The sequence below is a fragment of the Dermochelys coriacea genome, chromosome 5 (genome assembly GCF_009764565.3).
Source record: "Dermochelys coriacea isolate rDerCor1 chromosome 5, rDerCor1.pri.v4, whole genome shotgun sequence".
In the NCBI taxonomy this organism is placed as follows: Eukaryota; Metazoa; Chordata; order Testudines; family Dermochelyidae; genus Dermochelys; species Dermochelys coriacea.
Window position 1 is genome coordinate 40,433,569 of NC_050072.1, and position 22,130 is coordinate 40,455,698.

General features: G+C 42.5%; 1 protein-coding gene across 7 annotated transcripts in view; it reads left to right on the top strand.

Moving 5' to 3' along the window:
- Positions 1-22,130, top strand: part of IPO11 (importin 11) — a 277,976-nt gene that overhangs the window by 16,887 nt on the left and 238,959 nt on the right. For all 7 annotated transcript variants that reach the window (XR_006281719.1, XM_038401357.2, XM_043515249.1 and 4 more), the window contains one exon: positions 9,185-9,285. Coding sequence is in view for 6 of the 7 variants with exons in the window: in XM_038401357.2 (XP_038257285.1) it covers positions 9,185-9,285 (101 nt within the window). In the remaining variant the exon portion in view is untranslated. The remainder of the gene's footprint in view (positions 1-9,184; positions 9,286-22,130) is intronic.

The following is a 22,130-nucleotide window of genomic DNA, read 5'->3' on the forward strand; positions in this document are numbered from 1 at the left end:
TGGATGACCTTGTAAACTGGAGTAATAGTAATAGGATGAAATTTAATAGTGAGAAGTGTAAGGTTATGCATTTAGGGATTAATAACAAGAATTTTAGTTATAAGTTGGGGACGCATCAATTAGAAGTAACGGAAGAGGAGAAGGACCTTGGAGTATTGGTTGATCATAGGATGACTATGAGCTGCCAATGTGATATAGCTGTGAAAAAAGCTAATGCAGTTTTGGGATACATCAGGAGAGGTATTTCCAGTAGGGATAAGGAGGTTTTAGTACCATTATACAAGGCACTGGTGAGACCTGACCTAGAATACTGTGTGCAGTTCTGGTCTCCCATGTTTAAAAAGGATGAATTCAAACTGGAGCAGGTACAGAGAAGGGCTATTAGGATGATCCGAGGAATGGAAAACTTGTCTTATGAAAGGAGACTTAATGAGCTTGGCTTGTTTAGCCTAACTAAAAGACGGTTGAGGGGAGATATGATTGCTCTCTATAAATATATCAGAGGGATAAATACAGGAGAGGGAGAGGAATTATTTCAGCTCAGCACCAATGTGGACACAAGAACAAATGGGTATAAACTGGCCACCCGGAAGTTTAGACTTGAAATTAGATGAAGGTTTCTAACCATCAGAGGAGTGAAGTTTTGGAATAGCCTTCCAAGGGAAGCAGTGGGGGCAAAAGATCTATCTGGTTTTAAGACTCTACTGGATAAGTTTATGGAGGAGATGGTATGATGGGATAATGGGATTTTGGTAAGTAATTGATCTTCAAATATTCAGGGTAAATAGGACTAATCCCCTGAGATGGGATATTAGATGGATGGGATCTGAGTTAATACAGAAAATTCTTTCCTGGGTATCTGGCTGGTGAATCTTGCCCATATGCTCAGGGTTTAGCTGATCGCCATATTTGGGGTCGGGAAGGAATTTTCCTCCAGGGCAGATTGGAGAGGCCCTGGAGGTTTTTCGCCTTCCTCTGTAGCATGGGGCATGGTTGACTTGAGGGAGGCTTCTCTGCTCCTTGAAGTCTTTAAACTATGATTTGAGGACTTCAGTAGCTCAGACATAGGTGAGGTTTTTCGTTGGAATGGGTGGGTGAGATTCTGTGGCCTGCGCTGTGCAGGAGGTCGGACTAGATGATCAGAATGGTCCCTTCTGATACTTCTTAGTATCTATGAATCTATGAAAGGAGGAGAATAGGGAAAGTAAATTTCATCTTGCAGTTTCCTTGGAATCATCCTACGAGGGGTGTGTGTGGTTTCTCTTGTGGAGTGCTGGGTGAGCATGGCCCTTCAAACCAGGCTGTCATCATATCCGCAGGGCTTTCCCACAGATCTTGTTATATTTGAGGAGGACTGGAACGTTTGCTTGGAGGCCCAGAAGCCTCTGCATTACTCCTAATGTTTCCACTTCCCCTCTCCCAAAATAGCAGTAAGGTTCTTCAGGAACCATTATGACAGCAGTCCCAAACTTCCCCTCCCCACCGTTATAAGGGGATCAATTTGTGGAAGGTCTTAGAGGGGGTCAGCACTATGTTACATGAGGAAATATCTGTAGATTTGAAGGGGAATAAGTGAGATAATAAGTGCTGAATAACAGTCTTCTCGCTCTGCCTCTCTTGTCTAGCCACACTCCCTGAAACTGCAGAGCCCTAAACTTGTGGAAATCTTGTTGGAATTGAGGGTGAGGAAGGTGATACTTACACTCAACAATTTCCCACTCCTCAAATCCTTGTGACAGAAATTGGTCCATTTCTATAGTTTTTCATCCCGTGTATGGAAAATAGAAGTTGAGCTAGCCCTGTTTTTATTCTATAAGACCAGAATATTTAATTAAAATATTTCAATAGTAGTCATTTTAAACTACGGTGATCTCCTTTTTACAGTTTTGTTTTCATTGAATGTTTTCTATTGTTCTAAAACTTATAAACTTAAGGGGAGTTTTATCTCTCTGCACAACACATTGGATCCATTAATGGTAAAGCACATTTTCAACAGAATATTTTTCATTTGGTGAAAAAGATCAGCGATGATAAAAGAACTGTTTCATTTGACAGTAATGCAACCAGAGCACATTGCATTTCTTTGGTTAGGGATCTGATGTATTTTTGTGCATTGCAGAATCAGAAGCTTCTTAAAAATGCCCATGTATCTCTTTTGTCTCCTGGCATAAAGTTGACATTGTTTAATTCCCCAACAGCTCTCTTGTACCAACAATTACCTTCTCCAAGACACAGTCTTTAAAGTTAATCTTTTAATTACTTCTGTGGCTCTGTACACACTCCCCATGTGTCTCTGTGCCCCCACCCAACCCACTCCCCTGGCCCTATGTGTCCCTGCACCCGCACCTCCCCTTTCTCATGTGTCTCTGTGCCCTCACCCAGCCACCCCCTCTCCCTATGTAGCTCTGCACCCCTTCCCCCATCACCACATGTCCCTGCATCTCCCTACCCCCTGTGGCCTTGTGCCTCCACTCCCATTCAGCCCCTGCCCCAGTCTGTCCTCTTCCACTAGCCCTTATGAGCTGCTATTTCCCCATAGCCCGTCTCCTGACCTGGCCTTTGGCGAAGAAGGCGGGCTCTTTCTCTTTCCTTGCTGGTGGGGATCTGTTGCTTTGTTCTATTGCCACAGCGCTGTCTGGTGGATAAAAGGAGGAACTGCAGAAGTTATTTCCTGCTGGGAGCTGCTACAGTTCTTATGCCACAGCGCCATCTGTTGGGAAAAATATGGAACTGTTCTGGAGCCACAGCAGCCTTTGGACAATTTGGCAGAAGCTTTTTTCTGCACAAAAAAATAAAAATATGCGGGTCTCAGTAATTATGCACAAACGCAGTAGTGCAAAATTCCCCCAGGAGTATTTTAATGGAAGTTTTTGTGGTGTTAGAATGATTTAGAAAATCACATATAGCTGTGGCAAAAAGGTATCTTAAACACACATTTTTCCTGTATTGGGTTGCTTTTCCCTTCATTGCTACGCTTTCCCACGTCTGCTGCCTAGTGTTGTCCTTTGCACTTCCCTCTTCATGGTGAGAATGAATTCTGAGGCCTGGAAGTGTAGCTTCAGACTCCTCCTCCTGAATGTCTTATGTATACAGTCTACTCCTGAGGGAATTCTATGCTAAAAAATTAAAAATTCTGCACACAGTATTTTAAAATTTTGCATACCTTATTAACACAATATAATCACACCAGTTTCAATTATTTTGGTAATTTATTTCAAATTATCTGTCAACAAATATGTCTGTAACAACACAGACAACAAAAAAGATTCAGGAAATGCTTTTTGACAAATAGATTCCTTACTAGTATATTAATACAAAACTTTGAGTAATAATTCATTTGAACTACAATACAGAAACATATTTCCTGCACACTTCAGAAGTAGTGCAAAGGCTTGGGGGACCTGGGTTAATGGAGGAGCTGAGGGAGAGGGAAGTAATTGCTGGGAAGGAGCTCGGGAGTGATCTTGGAGGGTTGTTGGGTATAGGTGGGAGAAGTATGGAACAGCTTTTCTTTTTTTTGTGGGGCGGGGGGGAGATTGTTGGGGAGCCTCCCCCATGCAGACCCTGTCTGACCCCCTAGCCACTCCCATTCAGTCAAAAATATCTGCTCCTATCTCCATGTGAGCCGCCACCCCTGCAGTCCCGTCCCCATGTGTTCCTGCACCCCGTCCTCATGGGTCCCTACACCCCCACTCAGCCACCCCCTCCCCCGTCCCCATGTGTCTCTTTACTTTCCTTTCCTCCATCCCCGTGTTGCCCTGGAACCCCACTCAGCCTCTCTCCTCCCCATGTCGCCCTGCACACCCCCTCCAAGTGTCCCTGCACCCCCAATACCATTCAGCTCCTGGCTCAATGCTGTCACCCCATTAGCTCCTGTCCCCCCACTAGCTCTTCTGAACCCAAGTCTGTTATCCCCCCCTACCCCCAGCAGTCCCATGTGTCCCATTCTGTCCGTCCCCCCCATATCCCATGCCTCCTCACCTGGCCCTGCGGTAGGGCACTGTGAGGAATGCAGCCTCTGCTCCCTGCCTCTGTGTGGCTGGCTGCTCCAGCGCGAGAGCCAACTGCCGTCTGTTCTGGTGCCACAGCAGCCCCTGGTGGGCAAAAGGTGTAATTGCAGCCCCTCGCCAGCAGAATCTATTTTCTGTGACGTTAAAAATACCTGCGGGGACATATATGAATAACATTGGGTATTATGAGATGATTACACCATATTTGAATTCTCTTATTCTTAAAAATTTCCACCATAAACCTTCTCCAATTAATATAAATTTTGGGATGTTTGTGTTTATCTCTGAAGTCAAACTTATTTCAGTAGGAGAGTTCTGGGTCTCTGCTACTTTGTTATTAACCTTTAGAATATAGATCACAACATTAAATTAACTATAATGTTATATCCATTCAGTATACTGTGTCCACGTAGCGTGAAATATCCTGGGTGCTGTATAGCCCAGCTTCCATTTCGCTATATCCCTTTATCATAATGACATGGATATAATATTCATTATTTATTTTATTGGAGAATTGGTCTGAAAACTACAAGTTGCAATTCAATAAAGATAAGTGCAGAGTACCTCACTTAGGAAGGAGAAATCAAATGTACAACTACAAAATGGGGAATAACTGGTGAGTTGGTAGTACTGCTGAAAAGGATGTGGGGGTTATAGTAGATCACAAACTCAATATGAGTCAATAATGTGATGCAGTTGTGATAAAGGCTAATATTCTGGAGTGTATTAACAAGACTGTTGTATATAAAACACAGGAGGTAATTGTTCTGCTGTATTTGGCATTGGTGAGGCTTCAGCTGGAGTACTGTGTCTAATTCTGGGTACCACACTTTAGGAAAGATGCCAAAAAATTGGAGAGAGTCCAAAGGAGAGCAACAAAAATGATAAAAGGTTTAGAAAACCTGACCTGTGAGAAAAGATTTAAAAAACTGAGCATGTTTAATCTTGAGGGGAAAAAAGACTCAGTGGGGACCTGATATGTCTTCAAATATGTTAAAGGCTGTTACAAAGAGGATGGTGATCAATTGTTTTTCACCTAAGGTATGACAAGAAGTAATGGGCTTAAGCTGCAGCAAGGGAGATTTAGGTTAGATACCAGGAAAAGTGTAGTTAAGCACTGGAATAGGCTTCCAAGGGAAGTTGTGGAATTCCCATCATTGGTGATTTTTAAGAACAGGTTGGACAAACACTTGTCAGGGATGGTGTAGGTTTACTTGGTCCTGCCTCAGTGCTGGGGGCTGGTATTGTTGACTTTTTGGGGTCCCCCCAAACCTACATTCTATGATTAGACCATATACTAATCTTGTTCTTCTGCATCTGAACTATTTCTTCCGCTCTCATGTCTGTCCTTTTGTCTTGATGATGCATCTTTGAGCTGCCCGGACTCTTTGATCTGATTGATTCCCAGTGATTTCTTTTTGACTTCTAGGAGCAATGCCTTTAATCCCATTCAGATTGTTCTTGAGCTGATTCACCTATTTCCATGTTTATAGGTACCTGTTTACTTTGTTTTGGATCTGTCCTTCCATTTAAATGACTGTCTAAATGGGAACTCCCATTTGTATCTTATATAGTTCTGTCTAAGAAGTGTGGTCACTGGTCATTCTTCACTTTGTAAGGGATCTGGGAAAATTTGTATCAGCCGATTAACAATTGTCAGTGGTTCAGATCTCTCCCTTGGTATTCTATCCTTGTCTTGATAATAGTGTAGACAGACAGTTACATCTCTCTATCTGGAGTCTGCTGGGGGCCTGAAGACGAGGGATTTGTGAACCCTTCCAATCTGAATGAACTCTTTATTGCCCTCTTTTAATATGGCATGGAAAATATTGTCCAGTATGTCCACCCTCTGTCCTGCTTTCAGAGTCTTGGCTATCATAGACTCCAAATTATGGGAGAACTGAGGGAAGGGTCCTTTCTGTCCTCATAGGGAGCATGAGGAGGCACAGGGCACACTGTGGACAGAGGGCCTCAGTGTACACTGCTGTTTAAAAGAATCCAGTCTCTAGGTATATATGAGCCTCATGCAGGAGAGTGGAAATCCACATGAACAACATCTTGGAGAACCACTGTTACTGTATAGTAGGCGCTGGCTCTTTCTGCCTTATTAGGGGAGGAAGGCCATCTGTCTGAATCAAAGTTAGAGATTCCAATTATGTATAGATTGAAAATAAAAGGAACATGTCTTATAGGTGGGGCTATTATCACTTGTTAAGGTTGACCGACACTTTCCATAATAATACTCTATTTTCATTTGATTATAACTTTGCCAGACTTTACCATTTGGGCCAAAATTTTCCATGCTGGGTTCTGTTTCTGGATGCATTTTTCTGGAAGACTTCAGCTAAAACATTGCAGCCATTTCTGAGAATGAAGCTAAGGAAAAGATATGTTGCTCTGCTCATAATTGAGGGCACCAGAACTAAATTTGAAAAGTCCTAGTGCCCCCATGCTTTGGGGTAGGGTTTTGAAATTTTGTTAAGGGAGGTGGGCTTTGTCAGGGATATGGCTTTTGATTTCCCTATGAAAATCTATCCAAATTTGTTCATGTTTTAAACCTTTTAAATATCGCACTTAATACATACTCATTAGAGACTTCTTAGATTTTAGCTGCTAAATTCCCAAAGATTCTGACAAGGCTGGGCATATTCCAGGCTGAGCAGAACTCTTCTTGCAATTGCAGTTCTGGTTTGCTGTGGTTTCCTCCGAGTTGTCAGTGACCACCTGCTGGCTTGGCCCATGCAGCATATACGGGAGGAAGTTGATTTTCAGAGAGGACAAGAGCTGGACTTGCAAGAGGATGGGTGTGGGTGTGGGGGAGTAAATTGAAAGGAGGAGTCTGGCAGGGAGACTGGGACTGTAGACTGGCAGGGGAGTAGTGAGGCGGAGACTGGGAGTTGGGGTTGGGAGAGACTGGGTCTGGAAGCTGAGGAGGGAAACTGGGATGCAGAGACTAGGAGCTTGTGATGGGTTGGGTCACAGAAATCCCCTTGGGACTGCCACCTGATGTGCTGGGACTACCTATGAGCCCATTTTCCCTGGCAGCTTGGGACTTCAGTATCTTGCCTGGTTGTAGCAGGTGAGCATGTCTGGCACAAACACAAACCCAGGCACGTCCCCCAAAAGCTGCTGGCTTAACTGAAAACAGCTTAAGAAGTGCTCTTGTCTCCAATACCCAGTTCCCAATGGGATCCAAACACCAAATAAATCCGTTTTACTCTGTATAAAACTTACATAGGCTAAACTCATAAATTGTTCTCCCTCTATAACATTGATAGATATGCACAGCTGTTTGTTCCCTCGGGAATTAATTGCTTGCTCTGGGTTAATTTAATAAGTAAAAAGTGATTTTATTATATATAAAAAGTAGGATTTAAGTGGTTCCAAGTAATGACAGACAGAACAAAGTGAATTACCAAGCAAAATAAAATAAAACACGCACGTCTAAGCCTAACACAGTAAGAAACTAAATGCAGGTAAATCTCACCCTCAGAGATGTTCCAATAAGCTTCTTTTACAGACTAGACTTTCTCCTAGTCTGGGTTGAGCGATCACTCACACCCCTGTAGTTACTGTCCTTTTTCCTAGTTTCTTTCAGGCATCTCTTTGGGGTGGAAAGGCTATCTTCTGAGCCAGCTGAAGACAAAATGGAGGGATTTCCAGGGACTATTTATATAAATAGTCTCTCTTGTGGGTGGAAACCTCTCTCTCCCCCTGTGTAGAATCACAGCTACAAGATGGAGTTTTGGAATGACGTGGGCAAGTCACATGTCCATGCATGTTTCAGAGTAGCAGCCGTGTTAGTCTGTATTCGCAAAAAGAAAAGGAGTACTTGTGGCACCTTAGAGACTAACAAGTTTATTAGAGCATAAGCTTTCATGAGCTACAGCTCACTTCATCCGATGAAGTGAGCTGTAGCTCATGAAAGCTTATGCTCTAATAAATTTGTTAGTCTCTAAGGTGCCACAAGTACTCCTTTTCTTTTTATGTCCATGCATGACTCAGTTCTCTACAGGCTGAGCCATTGCCCACATGTTAACCCGAACGTTTCCAGGAAACCTCAGATGTGGATTGGCATCTATCAAGATCCAATGTTAGCCAAGTACTTCCATTTACTTGAATAACCCCTTCACACTATATTGAGTAAATCTGCCTTAGGTGCTTTCTACAGCAAATACTTTACATACAAGCATAGCGCCAACACTCATAACTTCAGATATAAAAATGATAGATGCATACAAATAGGATGAATACATGCAGAAGAACATAACCTTTGCAAAGATATGTTACGTGGCATATCTAGCATAAAACATATTCCAGTTATGTCATATTTATACTTATACCCATATTTCTATAAAGGATTATGGGGTGCAACATCACAGTGTTGTTGGGGAGAGACTGGGATCAGATGAGGTGCTTGGGTGGGCGAGGGCTGAGATTGGTTGGACACGGAGACTAGGTATTGTGCAAATGAACGGCAGGCAATTGAATTCTGTCTACAACTATTGTCTTGTGTTCCTGCAGGATTTAACCCATGGTCAGTTGTTAGCCATCAATACAATAACTACCAAACCTGCGGATAGCTAGATATAGATCTCTCTCTCTCTCTCTCTCTCTCATACAAATGCCTTCCATGTTCTTCATGCCAACAGTACATATTACTTTTCTGGATTCATTTGTTTAATTCCTAGAGTCAAAACAAAAATACTTAGAGGGTGATGAATCAAAAATGCCCATTTTTTGTTGTTTAAATCAGTTGATCTATCTAGGTTCTTATACTGCCTCCCTCACCATGCTCTGAGAATTGGATGGCAAGATAAAATAATCTGGGAAGGTTGTTGCATCCTCAGAGGCATCACTTTAGAGGTCTAATCTTCAGGTTTCACTTATCTAGACTCCAAGGAATAACAAAAATTCAAATCCAGCAAGCCTTAGCCTATTATTTTCCCATAATGTAACTAAATGGAGTTCAATTAATTTACTGTATTGAAGGGTCTTCTGGATGAGATCTTACAAACACAGGTCTAATTTGCTGTGTATGTACATTAAAGATGACATGGGGAAAAATGTATCACTCATTATGATGATTGGAAGAAAGGGGAAGTCTTAACTTTGGGAGACTTGTGGACCAGACCAAGAAGTAAATAACGTTTTAACTTTTTTTTTCTTTACAGAATATCTTTACAAATCATACTCTGGATGTAAATGTAAGGTGGTTAGCTGTGCTGTACTTTAAAAATGGAATTGACCGCTATTGGAGGCGTGTAGCACCACAGTAAGTTGTATGTTTCCTTTGTTTACATGTTAGAGTAGATTTTGTTACAGTTTCACCACTGTTTAAAAAATATATATATATATAACTGATAGGAGGGAAGAAATGTGTCTGGAAGTAATTGATAAGATAACTGGAAGGGACGTGAAAAAGCCAAATAACTCATTGATGAACTAGTTTATTCATACTTTCGCACTTACAATTTGGTCTGTGTTGTAAAAAGAAAAGGAGTGCTTGTGGCACCTTAGAGACTAACAAATTTATTAGAGCATAAGCTTTCGTGAGCTACAGCTCACTTCATCGGACGCATTTGGTGGAAAAAACAGAGGAGAGATTTATATACACACACAGACAACATGAAACAATGGGTTTATCATACACACTGTAAGGAGAGTGATCACTTAAGATAAGCCATCACCAGCAGCAGGGGGGGGGAAAGAAGGAAAACCTTTCATGGTGACAAGCAAGGTAGGCTAATTCCAGCAGTTAACAAGAATATCTGAGGAACAGTGGGGGGTGGGGTGGGGGGGAGAAATACCATGGGGAAATAGTTTTACTTTGTGTAATGACTCATCCATTCCCAGTCTCTATTCAAGCCTAAGTTAATTGTATCCAGTTTGCAAATTAATTCCAATTCAGCAGTCTCTCGTTGGAGTCTGTTTTTGAAGCTTTTTTGTTGAAGGATAGCCACTCTTAGGTCTATAATCGAGTGACCAGAGAGATTGAAGTGTTCTCCAACTGGTTTTTGAATGTTATAATTCTTGACGTCTGATTTGTGTCCGTTCATTCTTTTGCGTAGAGACTGTCCAGTTTGGCCAATGTACATGGCAGAGGGGCATTGCTGGCACATGATGGCATATATCACATTGGTAGATGTGCAGGTGAATGAGCCTCTGATAGTGTGGCTGATGTGATTAGGCCCTATGATGGTATCCCCTGAATAGATATGTGGACAGAGTTGGCAACGGGCTTTGTTGCAAGGATAGGTTCCTGGGTTAGTGGTTCTGTTGTGTGGTGTGTGTTTGCTGGTGAGTATTTGCTTCAGATTGGGGGGCTGTCTGTAAGCAAGGACTGGCCTGTCAATGCATCCGATGAAGTGAGCTGTAGCTCACGAAAGCTTATGCTCTAATAAATTTGTTAGTCTCTAAGGTGCCACAAGTACTCCTTTTCTTTTTGCGAATACAGACTAACACGGCTGCTACTCTGAAACCTATTTCCCCATGGTATTTCTCCCCCCCACCCCACCCCCCACCATTCCTCAGATATTCTTGTTAACTGCTGGAATTAGCCTACCTTGCTTGTCACCATGAAAGGTTTTCCTCTCCCCCTCCCCCGCTGCTGGTGATGGCTTATCTTAAGTGATCACTCTCCTTACAGTGTGTATGATAAACCCATTGTTTCATGTTCTCTGTGTGTGTATATATAAATCTCTCCTCTGTTTTTTCCACCAAATGCATCCGATGAAGTGAGCTGTAGCTCACAAAAGCTTATGCTCTAATAAATTTGTTAGTCTCTAAGGTGCCACAAGTACTCCTTTTCTTTTTGCGAATACAGACTAACACGGCTGCTACTCTGAGGTCTGTGTTGTGTTTCTTTTAAGGACTGTGTTACCTCGTCTACTCATATTTCCTAGATTTTTGTGGTAGGCACTGAACAGTTGCTATCAGAAAGTCTTAGTAATGACAGTCATTTGAAAACATTAAAGGCTCTTTTGGATATTTTATGGTTACTCTTCTGCTGAATGAGTCTAGAACTTGTACTGTAGATATATATGTCAGATTTACAATAGATGTAGGAAATTTAGAGATCAGGGAGGTGTTTCGAAATCTATGACCTACACCCTTTCTGTTCTGTTTTTTGGGTCATTTTGATGATCTGGAAATTCACAATTAAGGTTCCACAAATAAACTTAAATTTCACCATTATTCTTGTCTATCAAACCATATACCTAAAATTTACCTGGGGTTGCTATCATAATATAATATGAAACCATGTATAACTATATATGTCTTGCAGGATAGTTTCTTTTTAGGCGTAGATGTGAGTACAGATTTTTTTAGGACTCCCAACACTATATCAGGAGTTAAATAAGGAAGGCATATTGGGGTCCTGGTCCAGTAGCGCTCTTATACAGTACAGTAATTTGTACAATAAGCTTCCATGATTGTCACACACTGTGTCACATTGAAGCCTACAATATCTGTTGAATAAGTGTGAAGTGAGGGAAACAGCTATAAGTGTGGTTGAGAGCTCTTTTTGTCCCGAATATCACCAGAGTTGAGCATCACCGAGATGCATGGTCTGTTACTGTCCTGTTTTTAAGTTCTCAGCCATTCTGACTTTGAGTCTTGGACCATTGTGATGTCAGAGGTAACTCAACCAATCACCACCCTTACTCTACACCTAATTTGCATGCAGCAGTGTCATTGATTATAGGAGGGGGACTTCACAGATGGTGGATCACTTGGCCCAACTGCCTCACCTGTGTGACAGCATGGGCTTGCAGCTGCTAGTACTACTTCTACTACTAATAGTGGAATATTACAGTCACAATATAGTTTGAATAGTAGATAATGTAGGCTGGATTCTCAAGCCTGATCTTTCTGGAATTGGCTGTTCTGAACCAGTTGGTGAAGATGTGGCAGCATTTTTGTATTTTCCTTGCTGTATCTAAGGTGGCTAATAGGAATACCTTTGCACAGGGACTACATAAACTGTTCTTCTGGACAAGAATAGTGATGGACACCATGATCATGTTCAAGATCATTTGTTGTTTGCATTGTGTTAGAAATTTGAGAATGAAGAATGTCGCTCCACTGTGCTGTCCAAACATATACAGAGAGATGATTCCTACCTCATAGATATTACAAACTAGGTTAAGAAAAGATACAACTGTTGGGGGGAGGGAGGCAAGTTTATGTAGCTGTGCAGTGTACAAGTCTTTAAAAGTTCATAATACAACACCCAATGACTGTATAATTGAACTGCTAGGGTATTCTTAAATGCATAGTCTTATCGGCCTGCAATGCTGACAGCTTTACATTTGGAATTGCCAATCTTTCAGGGCCAAATACCAGTTTGAGTGAGGAGGAAGGCACATACCTTTGAGATTTCTTTTCACAGAGAGATAATGCTGCTTTGGTTTACACCAATGGTTCTTATTAAATAAGGAGCACTGCTCAACAAGTGGAAACCTACTGTGGCAAGAGGTTTATATTTATAGTATATTTCCATTTTTATATGCCAATCTTTATCTTAGTGGTAAAATCCATTGTCTTCTCCTGGGAAAAATAAATTGGCTGCAACTTGAATTGTTTGTGTGTGACTCCATGGTTAAATTTGCTACTAGATTTCCATTATAAGCCCTATTTTGATCTCATTTCTAACTTCCTTTGGAAACTTCTTACATATTTCAAGGGAGGTATGGGGTTTTTTTTGTTTTTTTTGTTTTAAAGAAAACTCTCTATTAGTCAGGGAAAGTATTTCAGAGATAAATGTCTGAAACATACTATTTTGGGGTGTAAAAGTGGTTCAGTTTATTAACTTTAATTTTATGCTGTTCATCTTTCGTTTGAGAACTAGCCCCTTGGAATATTTCTGGACTGATCAAGTGGTTCATTTTGGATTGTTTGTTATCAACTTTGAAGCATTCTAAGGTCTGTGAGCTCTATGCTAAATTTATGAAGTGTACAGTTCTTGCCATGAGGTGCTTTAAGAAGTCTGCAAGAGTAGCTTTAAAAAAATCCTTTTATATAGCAAAAAGGATATCAAGATATGTTAATTAACACATCTGTCATCTAGGATGCAATCTTATTTACATATTTGTGGAAAATCAATAAGAAACACCAATTATTGCTCACCACAAATTATTTAAATAAATTAATAATCTTGGGTCTGTGCTTGGGCTTTATGGGAACTCCCATAAATCTAAATTTCTATTCTATTGATTCTATTGAATAGCTCCACGCTATTCCTGCTGAGGTAACTGAAACACTGAAAATAACCTTCAGTTCTTTTCTTACTTGCAACAAACTACTAAAACAGGAAAAGAATATGAAGTTACATAACCATAATTTCTTTGCAGAGGAAGGCAGCTGAGTGGTATGCAATTAAAATTCATATTGCTGCAGAGCATCAACTACAACACCAGTTTTCTAAAGATATCGTTCTTAAAGGGTTCTCAGATTAAAAAGCTCCAGGGATCTCTGTTGCACTCTCTCAAAAAAATGTAACAGGTAGTAAGACTGACTAAGGCATGTTTGCTTTGTTAATAGATTAAGAATAACAATATTCTATATATTTGTACACACAACTATTTTTAATAATGGCCTTTTGGAGGAAGTAACCATAATTATCTTGTGGTGTTGGAGGTGAAGAGAATGGGAGACCTGCTGGGGCCACAGGGAAGACAATAGCCCCTATTTTATATTTGAAGAGTTTTCTGGAAAATGAGAAGGTGACTCACTGAACTTTGTTAGGCCCCTCCACTCTTCCCCAGGTCTGGGGAAAAGGACTTGGGCATACCAAGAACTAATGTATGTTCACACCAGGGCTGATTATAACATCTTTTCTTCCAGTTGCTGATCTGAGCAATACTAGTTCTAGCTGCTAGACTGGGTAATGGACTTCCTCTAAAGCAGATTTAATTGTTTGTACAGCACCTGGATATGTTGCAAGCATAGTAGTCCAGCTGCTTAAGCTTGATAAGTATGTACTTACATGTCTTATTTGCAGCACTTCATATCCCCTATTCTAGGAGAGATTGTGATTTCTCCTTTTCCTTTTGTCTGGCATCTACTTACTTTGACAATGTTGTCTCTCTAGCAGTGTCATCACTTGTCTTCCTGACATAGGCACAGTATAGCATCTGGGCCTCTCAAGAACACAGAAGGTACCACCTGGCTTCTACTTGACATGGAGGCTTACAGCTGCCTCCCCATGGCTTCCTTTGGGCTGTTCAGCAGCCTAGAATTACTCCAGAGGGAATTCTGCTCCAAAAAATAAAAATTATATGCAAAATATTTTAACATTCTGCAAATTTTATTTGTCAATAAATAAATGTGGCTCCAGCATGGCAGTGGGGAGCACAGGCCACTGGATGAATTGAGGTGGGAGATCACCCTGAAGCCCCCATCTCCCCGGTACAGGGACTTGGCAGTGAGGCTGCATCTGACCCTGACACAGTGCAAGGGCTGGGCCTGCCCCAGAAACAACCTGGGGCCCTGCCCTTCTTTGGCAGGTGCACCAGGTGTCGGTGGGCAGGCTCAGCCCAGCAGGATCCAAGTGTGGAGGGGCTTAGTGTGGGGGATTTAGCTATGGGGAGAGAGGGTTTTGTGTGGGGCAGTCTGGGTGTGGGCAGCTCGGTGGGAGATCTAGATGCACAAGGGCTCATTGGGGGTTCTGGGTGCAGGGGCAATGGGACTCTGCAGGGGATCCAGGTGAAGGTGGTTGGGGTTCAGCTGGATGTGTGTGTGTGTGTGTGTGGGGCTCAGTGTGGGGATCTGGGTGTTGGAGGAGTGGGGCTTGATGGGGTGGGGGTCCAGGTGCAGCTGGTTGGGGCTCAGTGGGGTGGGGGTCTGGGTGTGGGGGGCTTGTAGGGGGGTTCCAGGTGTAGGGGGGATAGGGCTTGTCAGGGTGAGGGGTTGATGGGCCTGCTTAATGGGAGTGCCCTAGCTGCTGCCAGGGGAATTCCCCTATCCCTTTTTATTTCCCATTTCATCCCTCACTGCCCCCATTCCCCCACCCTCACTCCCACATTCCCCGCCCCCTGCCCTATTCCACCACCCGTTCCTCCCCCTATCCCCTCAGCCACCTTCCCTCATTTCCCCAGCCCCACCGCAGGCACTCACTGTTGCACAGAAAACAGGAAGGCTCCTAGTACACAGAAGAGGAGCACAACTGGCACTAGGACCCAGGAGGCAGTGTTCAGCTGCAGAGTCAGCACAGCTGAGATTCAGCCTCCTTCAGCTGAGCAGCTCTGCCCTTGCAGAAATGAGGGGGAGGGTAGTGGCACATAACCCCACGTGCCCCCCTCCATGCCTTGCTTTTGTTTGGGGCCCCCCAAACTGCACCCATGTTTTCTGCAGGGAAGCACAGGAATTCTGGTGAGGGTGGGGCGTTTTCTGAGGGCACGCAGTCCCACAGAATTCCCCCAGGAGTATCAATGTCTGTAGTGCTGAATGCTATGGCCACTTCTCCCTCCTGCTACAAAAAAAACCCCATGCCAGTGGCTGAAAAAGAGCAGGGGTTATTGCCCAGGCTGCTATGGCCTCTTTACAGCTCCCTCTTTGTCGCTGGAATTGGGCAGGGGCTATAATCTAGCCAATTGTCTCTAGGATTCTATCAGGTTTCAGAGTAGCAGCCGTGTTAGTCTGTATTCGCAAAAAGAAAAGGAGTACTTGTGGCACCTTAGAGACTAACAAATTTATTAGAGCATAAGCTTTCGTGAGCTACAGCTCACTTCATCGGATGCATCTGTTACACATTCAACACCTTAAATTGGTGCTTTTCCTGCTCCTAGCTTTTTTCTCTGGGGGATGTTTTTAAAAGCTCTCCTGTTTTCTGAGCTTGTGTTTCTTTGCTGCATTGTTTTTCTTGCTATTGTGGATTGCTTTTCACTTGGTTCTTGTATATTTGGTGCCCCTCAATTAGGTTATTGTGGTAGCAACTTGAATAATGCTCTCTTACACCAAACTTATGCTTGGATTTGTGAGTGCTCAGGATAATTTGTCTTTCCTCCTGGATTTCTGGTTTAGAAATAGTAACAGTTTATTAAAATGGTTCCAAAGAGAAATGACAAAAGAAAATATTTATTTGAATGTGACTGTCTGTTTTTCCTCTTTCCACACTTCATAACACAGCAAGAGCAAGTCCCCCTCTTCCTCCCCTCCTGCCAAAAGAAAGTGTTTAATTGTCCAAACCTTAATGATTTCAGTACCTCTGATGCCAACTCCTATCTTTCTGACTTCCAACTGAAGCAATTTAATTGTGTTGCTTATCCTAGCTTTTCAGTCCATGAATTTTAGCACTGAAGTGAAGTTAATTTAGCAAATGGTACTACAGTCACTTTCTCTGTTAAATAATTATTTAACAGAGAAAATAATTATTTATTACAACTTAAAATATTAAGGCAAGATCACAATCTCTCTCTCTCTTGGTTTTTGACTCTCCAGCAAGTCTTTTGCTGTGGGCTCCAGCATAATATGAATGGGCAATTCCCATCCAGCAGATGTCACTGTTGCATCACATAAGCTGCTTATCAATTCAGAAAAAAGTGTTCTGTAAACATGAGTTTCTTGTTTTTAAAGTGTCTTGAGACATTTTATTACATGTAATTATTAATGAGCATATTTTTGCTTTTTTTCTTCTCTTGTGCATTTGACCATTCTTAGAAAGATCAATACATTCAGGATAAACCTCGGATACGTAACTTGTGCACAAATCAATTTTTCAAGTGCTTTTCAGCACTTTGCCACATTTGCTTATCATAAGATGTTTGTGTCTGAAGATTTTTCTCCTGAATAGTCCATCTTCTCCTACTTGATCCTGTAGTAGAACCCTAATTCTGAATCTTTCACACTGTGGTTTTTTTTTTTTTATATGAAGGATGAGTTGGGTGTATATATTTAACAGATATGACTATTGTGGGATTGAGTGGAAAGAAAATTTGGCATATGAGATGAGTTCCCGTTAAATAACACACAATATAAATGAAAAAGTATGCAGAAAATTAGCAGTTAAATTGTTTTCTTATGCTTTCTGTTTTTCCCAAGAGTATCCTGTTGTAATAGTTACTTTTACAATCAAGATTCAATTTCTTAATTGTAAGCACAGTAGCTTACAAATATCAGAAAATGTCACTCAGAAGTATAGGCTTTTGGATTGGCTATTTTTTAAGACGTACTTGATATGTCTAACTCAGCGGTCCTCAAACTTCATTGCACCGCAGCCCCCTTCTGACAACAAAATTACTACATCATCCCGGGGAGGAGTAGGGGTGGGGCGGGGGAGAGAAGGGTGGAATGGAGCCCAGATACTGAGCCTCGCCATCCAGGGATGGGGTGGAGCTCAGGCTTCAGCTTCAGCTCCAGGTCCCAGAAGTCGAAAGCTGGCTCTTTTGACCCCATTAAAATGGAGTTGCGACCCACTTTGGGGTCCTGACCCACAGTTTGAGAACCATTGGTCTAACTAAATAAAATTATGGTAATGTCTGTTTTTTTAAATGGAATCTGGATACATCAGATCAATAATTGGAATTACTGTTTCCTGAACATATTTTCCACTTTTATAGAGCTATTCAAAAACAATAAGGTAAAATTTTGAAAAGCATCCATGTCCCATTTCCAAAAAGATACATAAGCATGTAAGTCCCATTGAAAGTCAATTGGACTTAGGCTCCTAAGTGCTTAAATTCATTTTGAAAATGGGACTTAAAGCACTTTTGAAAATTTACCCACGTACTATAAATTTGTTTAAATTAATCTGGGGAGTAGGAGAGAGGAGAGTACATGTGATGTAGCTGGAAAGTAACGTCACTGAAAACTAGGAAAATTGCTATAAATGTTTGATGTAAGACCACATCTCATTTTGTTCTGTATTGTATTGACTTGGATCTTTAAGGCTTGTCTAGACTAGGCTAAAAGGTATATTTTTAAGATAACATATTTTAAACAATAGGGAACTTAGTAGTATTTGCTGGGAGAACTGAATCCTAGAAGGGAATCAGTCTGGCTAGTGTCTGGTACGTTTTTCTCTGTTGCTTGAGAAAACTATGAAAAGGAATGTAGATTCTGGAACTGTCAGCAAACTCAGGAAGATAACACTGGTTCATTCAACATTTGTAAGTGTCTCTCTGCAGCCATGAAGGCTTGATAGAAAAGATTTAGGTGAAAACTTACATTCTGCTGAAAATTATCATTTAGGTCCTTTGCTAGAGATCTTTCCATGTGCCAACAGTTAATGTGTGAGGTTTTTTCTTTCAGGCACTGTATAATGTGTAAATCCTGATAAAATCTTTTAAAAATTCCTTATTTTGAATGCACAATATGCCATTGTCGAACAATTTTTTCATTCAGACTTCTCTAAAAGAGATACAACTACAGTCTCATGCAATATGGTATGTTACAGGAATGAGAAATGGTTAAATTATATAGTAAGACTCAAATTGTATAAGAAGTTTACATTAAATACATGTGAAAGGAAAGCTTAAAACTGTATTTTCATAAAAGTTGACTTCCCTAATCTGTTTTTCTATGTTATTGCTATACATATCAAGAATTTTCACTCAAATGCTGCCTCTTCTAAAGGACCCTCAGTTTTCCAATATAGCAATATGTTTTCATGGCAGTAAACTGTGAAAGGTGTTTCTGGACTTAGGTCAATAATAAGAAAGGTTTTTGCTAATGGTATAAGAAATCATTCTAAAAGTGCCACATTCGGAATGAAAAATTTGGGCTATGATGTACTGTCAGCATTTGCACATCAGCAAAAGTCCAAAATAAGTGGCTACTAGAGTACTAGAGTTCTCTCTTCACCACAACCCTCAAGGCAGCTTCCCCTGGTGTCCGGTGGAAAATGGGGAGGCGTGAAGCCCCAGGCAGCTTATGGTGGCTTCTGCGCTCCTTGCAGGGAACAGGGAGTGGAGATGGGAGGGCAGCCTGCTGAGATCCTTCCGGTAGCCTGTAGGGCAGCTGGGTTCCCAGCAGGGAGCTGCCAGTGGAGCTGAGAAACCGGGCTCTCATCTCTCTACACTGGCCCTCGTAGGTCTGTGGAAGTGCTCCACTGACCCATGGAGGGTAGCGTGGACATGTACCACCACAGTAATTACTGCGGTGGCTGTAAGTCAACCTAATATAGGTCGACTTACATTTCTAGTGTAGACCTACCCTCAGCCATTCCCGCATCTTCCTTCTAGGATTTTCTTAAATTGTTCCTTCAGTTTTGGGAATTAATCTATGATAAGATTGAATTTTTATGAAAAATGTTTTCATTTTCAGTTCAGTAGTTGTTGGATGACAAATGTTGTTTGTTGAACTGCAGTTACCAAGATCTATTATGTGATTCAAAAGGCTACTCCTGAGGGAATTCTGTGTCAAAAAAATTAAAATTTGGGTACAAAAAGAATAAAAATTCTGCACACAAGATTTTAAAAAATCTGCATATTTTATTTGTCAATAAATAAATGTGGAGGCTCCAGGATGGTAGAGGGGAGCACAGGCCACTGGCTGCACAGAGGTGGGAGCCCACCCTGCAGTCCTCCCTCACCTCCTGGGACATGGGCTGGCGGTGAGGCTGCATATGACCCTGATACAGCACAAGTGCCTGACCTGCCCCAGAAATACCCTGGGGCCTGCCTCTTTGTGCCAGATGCACCAAGATATCAATTGAGAGGGCCAGAGTTTCACACGTATGCCCGATCCAGGTGTGGGGCCAAGCAGGCTCAGCGCAGCAGGATCCAAATGTGGAGGGGCTTAGTGTGGGGGGATCCAGGTGTGGGGTGAGAAGGTTCTGTGTGGGGCAATCTGGATGCGGGCAGCTTGGGAAGGGGTGTGTGAGGGATCTGGATGCACAGGGGCTTGTGTGGGAGTTCTGGGGGAATGGGACTCTGGGAGAGGTCCAGGTGAAGGTGATGGGAGCTCAGCAGAGTGTGGGGGGATTTGAGTGTGGGGCGAATAGGGCTTGTTGGTGGGGTCTGGGTGCTGGGGGAGTGGGGCTTGGTGGGATGGAGGTGGGGGTGTGGATGCAGCTGGTTGAGGCTCAGTGGGATGGGAGGGTGGGGTTGGGTAAGGGGGGCTCATCTGGGTGGTCCAGGTGGGTGTTCAAATATGGGGGGCTCAGTGGGGGTTGGTCTGATTGCAGGGGTGGGGATCCAGATGCAGGGTTGGTGGAGCTTGGTGGGGAGGAGAGCACGATCTTGATGCAGAGAGGCTCTGGATGCAGGAGGTGAGGCTCATTGGGGTGGGGGTTTGGGTGCAGGGGGGATCTGGGCATGGGGGGGGGTCCAGATGCATAGGGGTTGGACGGATGGAGCAGCTCCCTGTACAGTGACACCCCCCCCTCCCTCCCTCCCTCCCTCCACCCCATAGCTGAGGCATGATGTGGGCAGGAAGCGGGGAATTGAGGGAGTGCACAGGCAGGGAGATTTCTGGGTGTGGGTCTGACCTGGCATTGACCCTGACACTCCTTACAGGGGAAGAGGGAATTCCATCCTCCCTGTCCCCTGCCCAGCTGGGACTAGCAGCTGAGCCTGCCATTGGCTGTGGCATCACCAGCCCTGCCCCCCATGGTAATTTAACTCTGCTGGCTGCTTCAGGTGCCCGAAACAACGTACCGGCAGTGCTGGGGAGGGGCACGTGACTGCTCTTGCGGCTTCCTTTTACTTGCCCATTAGAAGTCCTTTTTCTGCAGGAAAGCAAAGAAATCTTTGGGGAACATGTATTCTGCATGTGTGCAGTGGCACAGAATTCCCACAGGAGTAAAAGGCTGTGGGATCAATGTTTGAGTTCGTACCTTATGCTAACTTTCATGGGCAAGAGCTGGAAATTTGGTAGAGGCATGAGACTTAAATGCTGGAAATCACTCGGCATGTTCTTCAGCAGTTCTCTAGTTCACGGGTTCTCAAAATGGGGATCCCTCAGGGAGTTGCGAGGTTATTACAGGGGGGTTGCGAGCTGTCAGCCTCCACCCGAAACCCCACTTTGTCTCCAGCATTGATAATGATGTTAAATATCTAAAAAAGTGGTTTTAATTAGTAAGGGGGTGGGGGTTGCACTCAGAGGCTTGCTATGTGAAAGGGGGTCACCAGTACAAAAGTTTGAGAACCACAGCACTAGTTGGTGCCTATACTGATTCTGGAGAGAAGTGTTCAGTTCTTGACTGGGAGAGGGAGATTCAACATGTTGGTGATGGGTGGGGAATGTAAGGGGTTCAAATCTGAGAGTTTGCGGGAGATTGTGTAGGTGATGTAATGCCTTAGAACAAGACAGAAGTATCCTTAAGGACAAAATGTCAGAATGTTTCAAATGTTGAATTTCTAATTTTTGATTAGCTATATATTTATCATACTTGGAGTGGTAGTGATATGTATATTAAAGTTGCATAACCCTTCCCATTGTAATCCTTTGTTTTCAGTTGGTTTTTACTTTTGTTGGTTGTGTATTAATTAAATTGAAATTCCTTCAGAATTTCCAGTTAACACTCTGTGGTTTGACAAGTTCTCGTCCCATGATGAGGCCTGGAGTTAAGAGTTATTATTAATTTGGGAACTCTGACATGCATGAGAGAAATGCTCATCCTTTTGAATTTGCAATGGCTTTATTAACACAATTAGTAAAAGCACAAGCACTCCAAGCCAAACAAGTAGGTAAACAGTACAGAATTGTCCTTATATCACTATCAGGACAATCGTTTGCTCACACCATCCTTGTGAAGACCTAGGACAGGATCTTCCTGGACCATCACTTGTCTCACTAGTTCTATCTCTAGAGAAAAGGTGTGTGAGGTAATATATTTTATTGAACCAACTGCTGTTGGTGAAAGAGACATGTTTTTGAGCTTCCCAGAGCTCTTCTTCAGGTCTGAGTTTGCCAAAAGATCCCAACAGCTTAGGCCATGTTTGGCCCTTTTATAGGGCTTGATAGCTGCCATGATTTCATAAGGATGTCGGACCTCTTCAGTCCATAACTAAACTTCTTCACCCTAACAATTTTGGGGAGCTTTCTTCTTATAAGTTAGTATCATAGTTATTTTGAATTTATTAGCATATGTGTCAATTGGTTACTATATCAATCTTGTGGTTGAACATCTGCTTATGTTGCTATCCCAAAATACCCAAAATGCATTAACTGGTA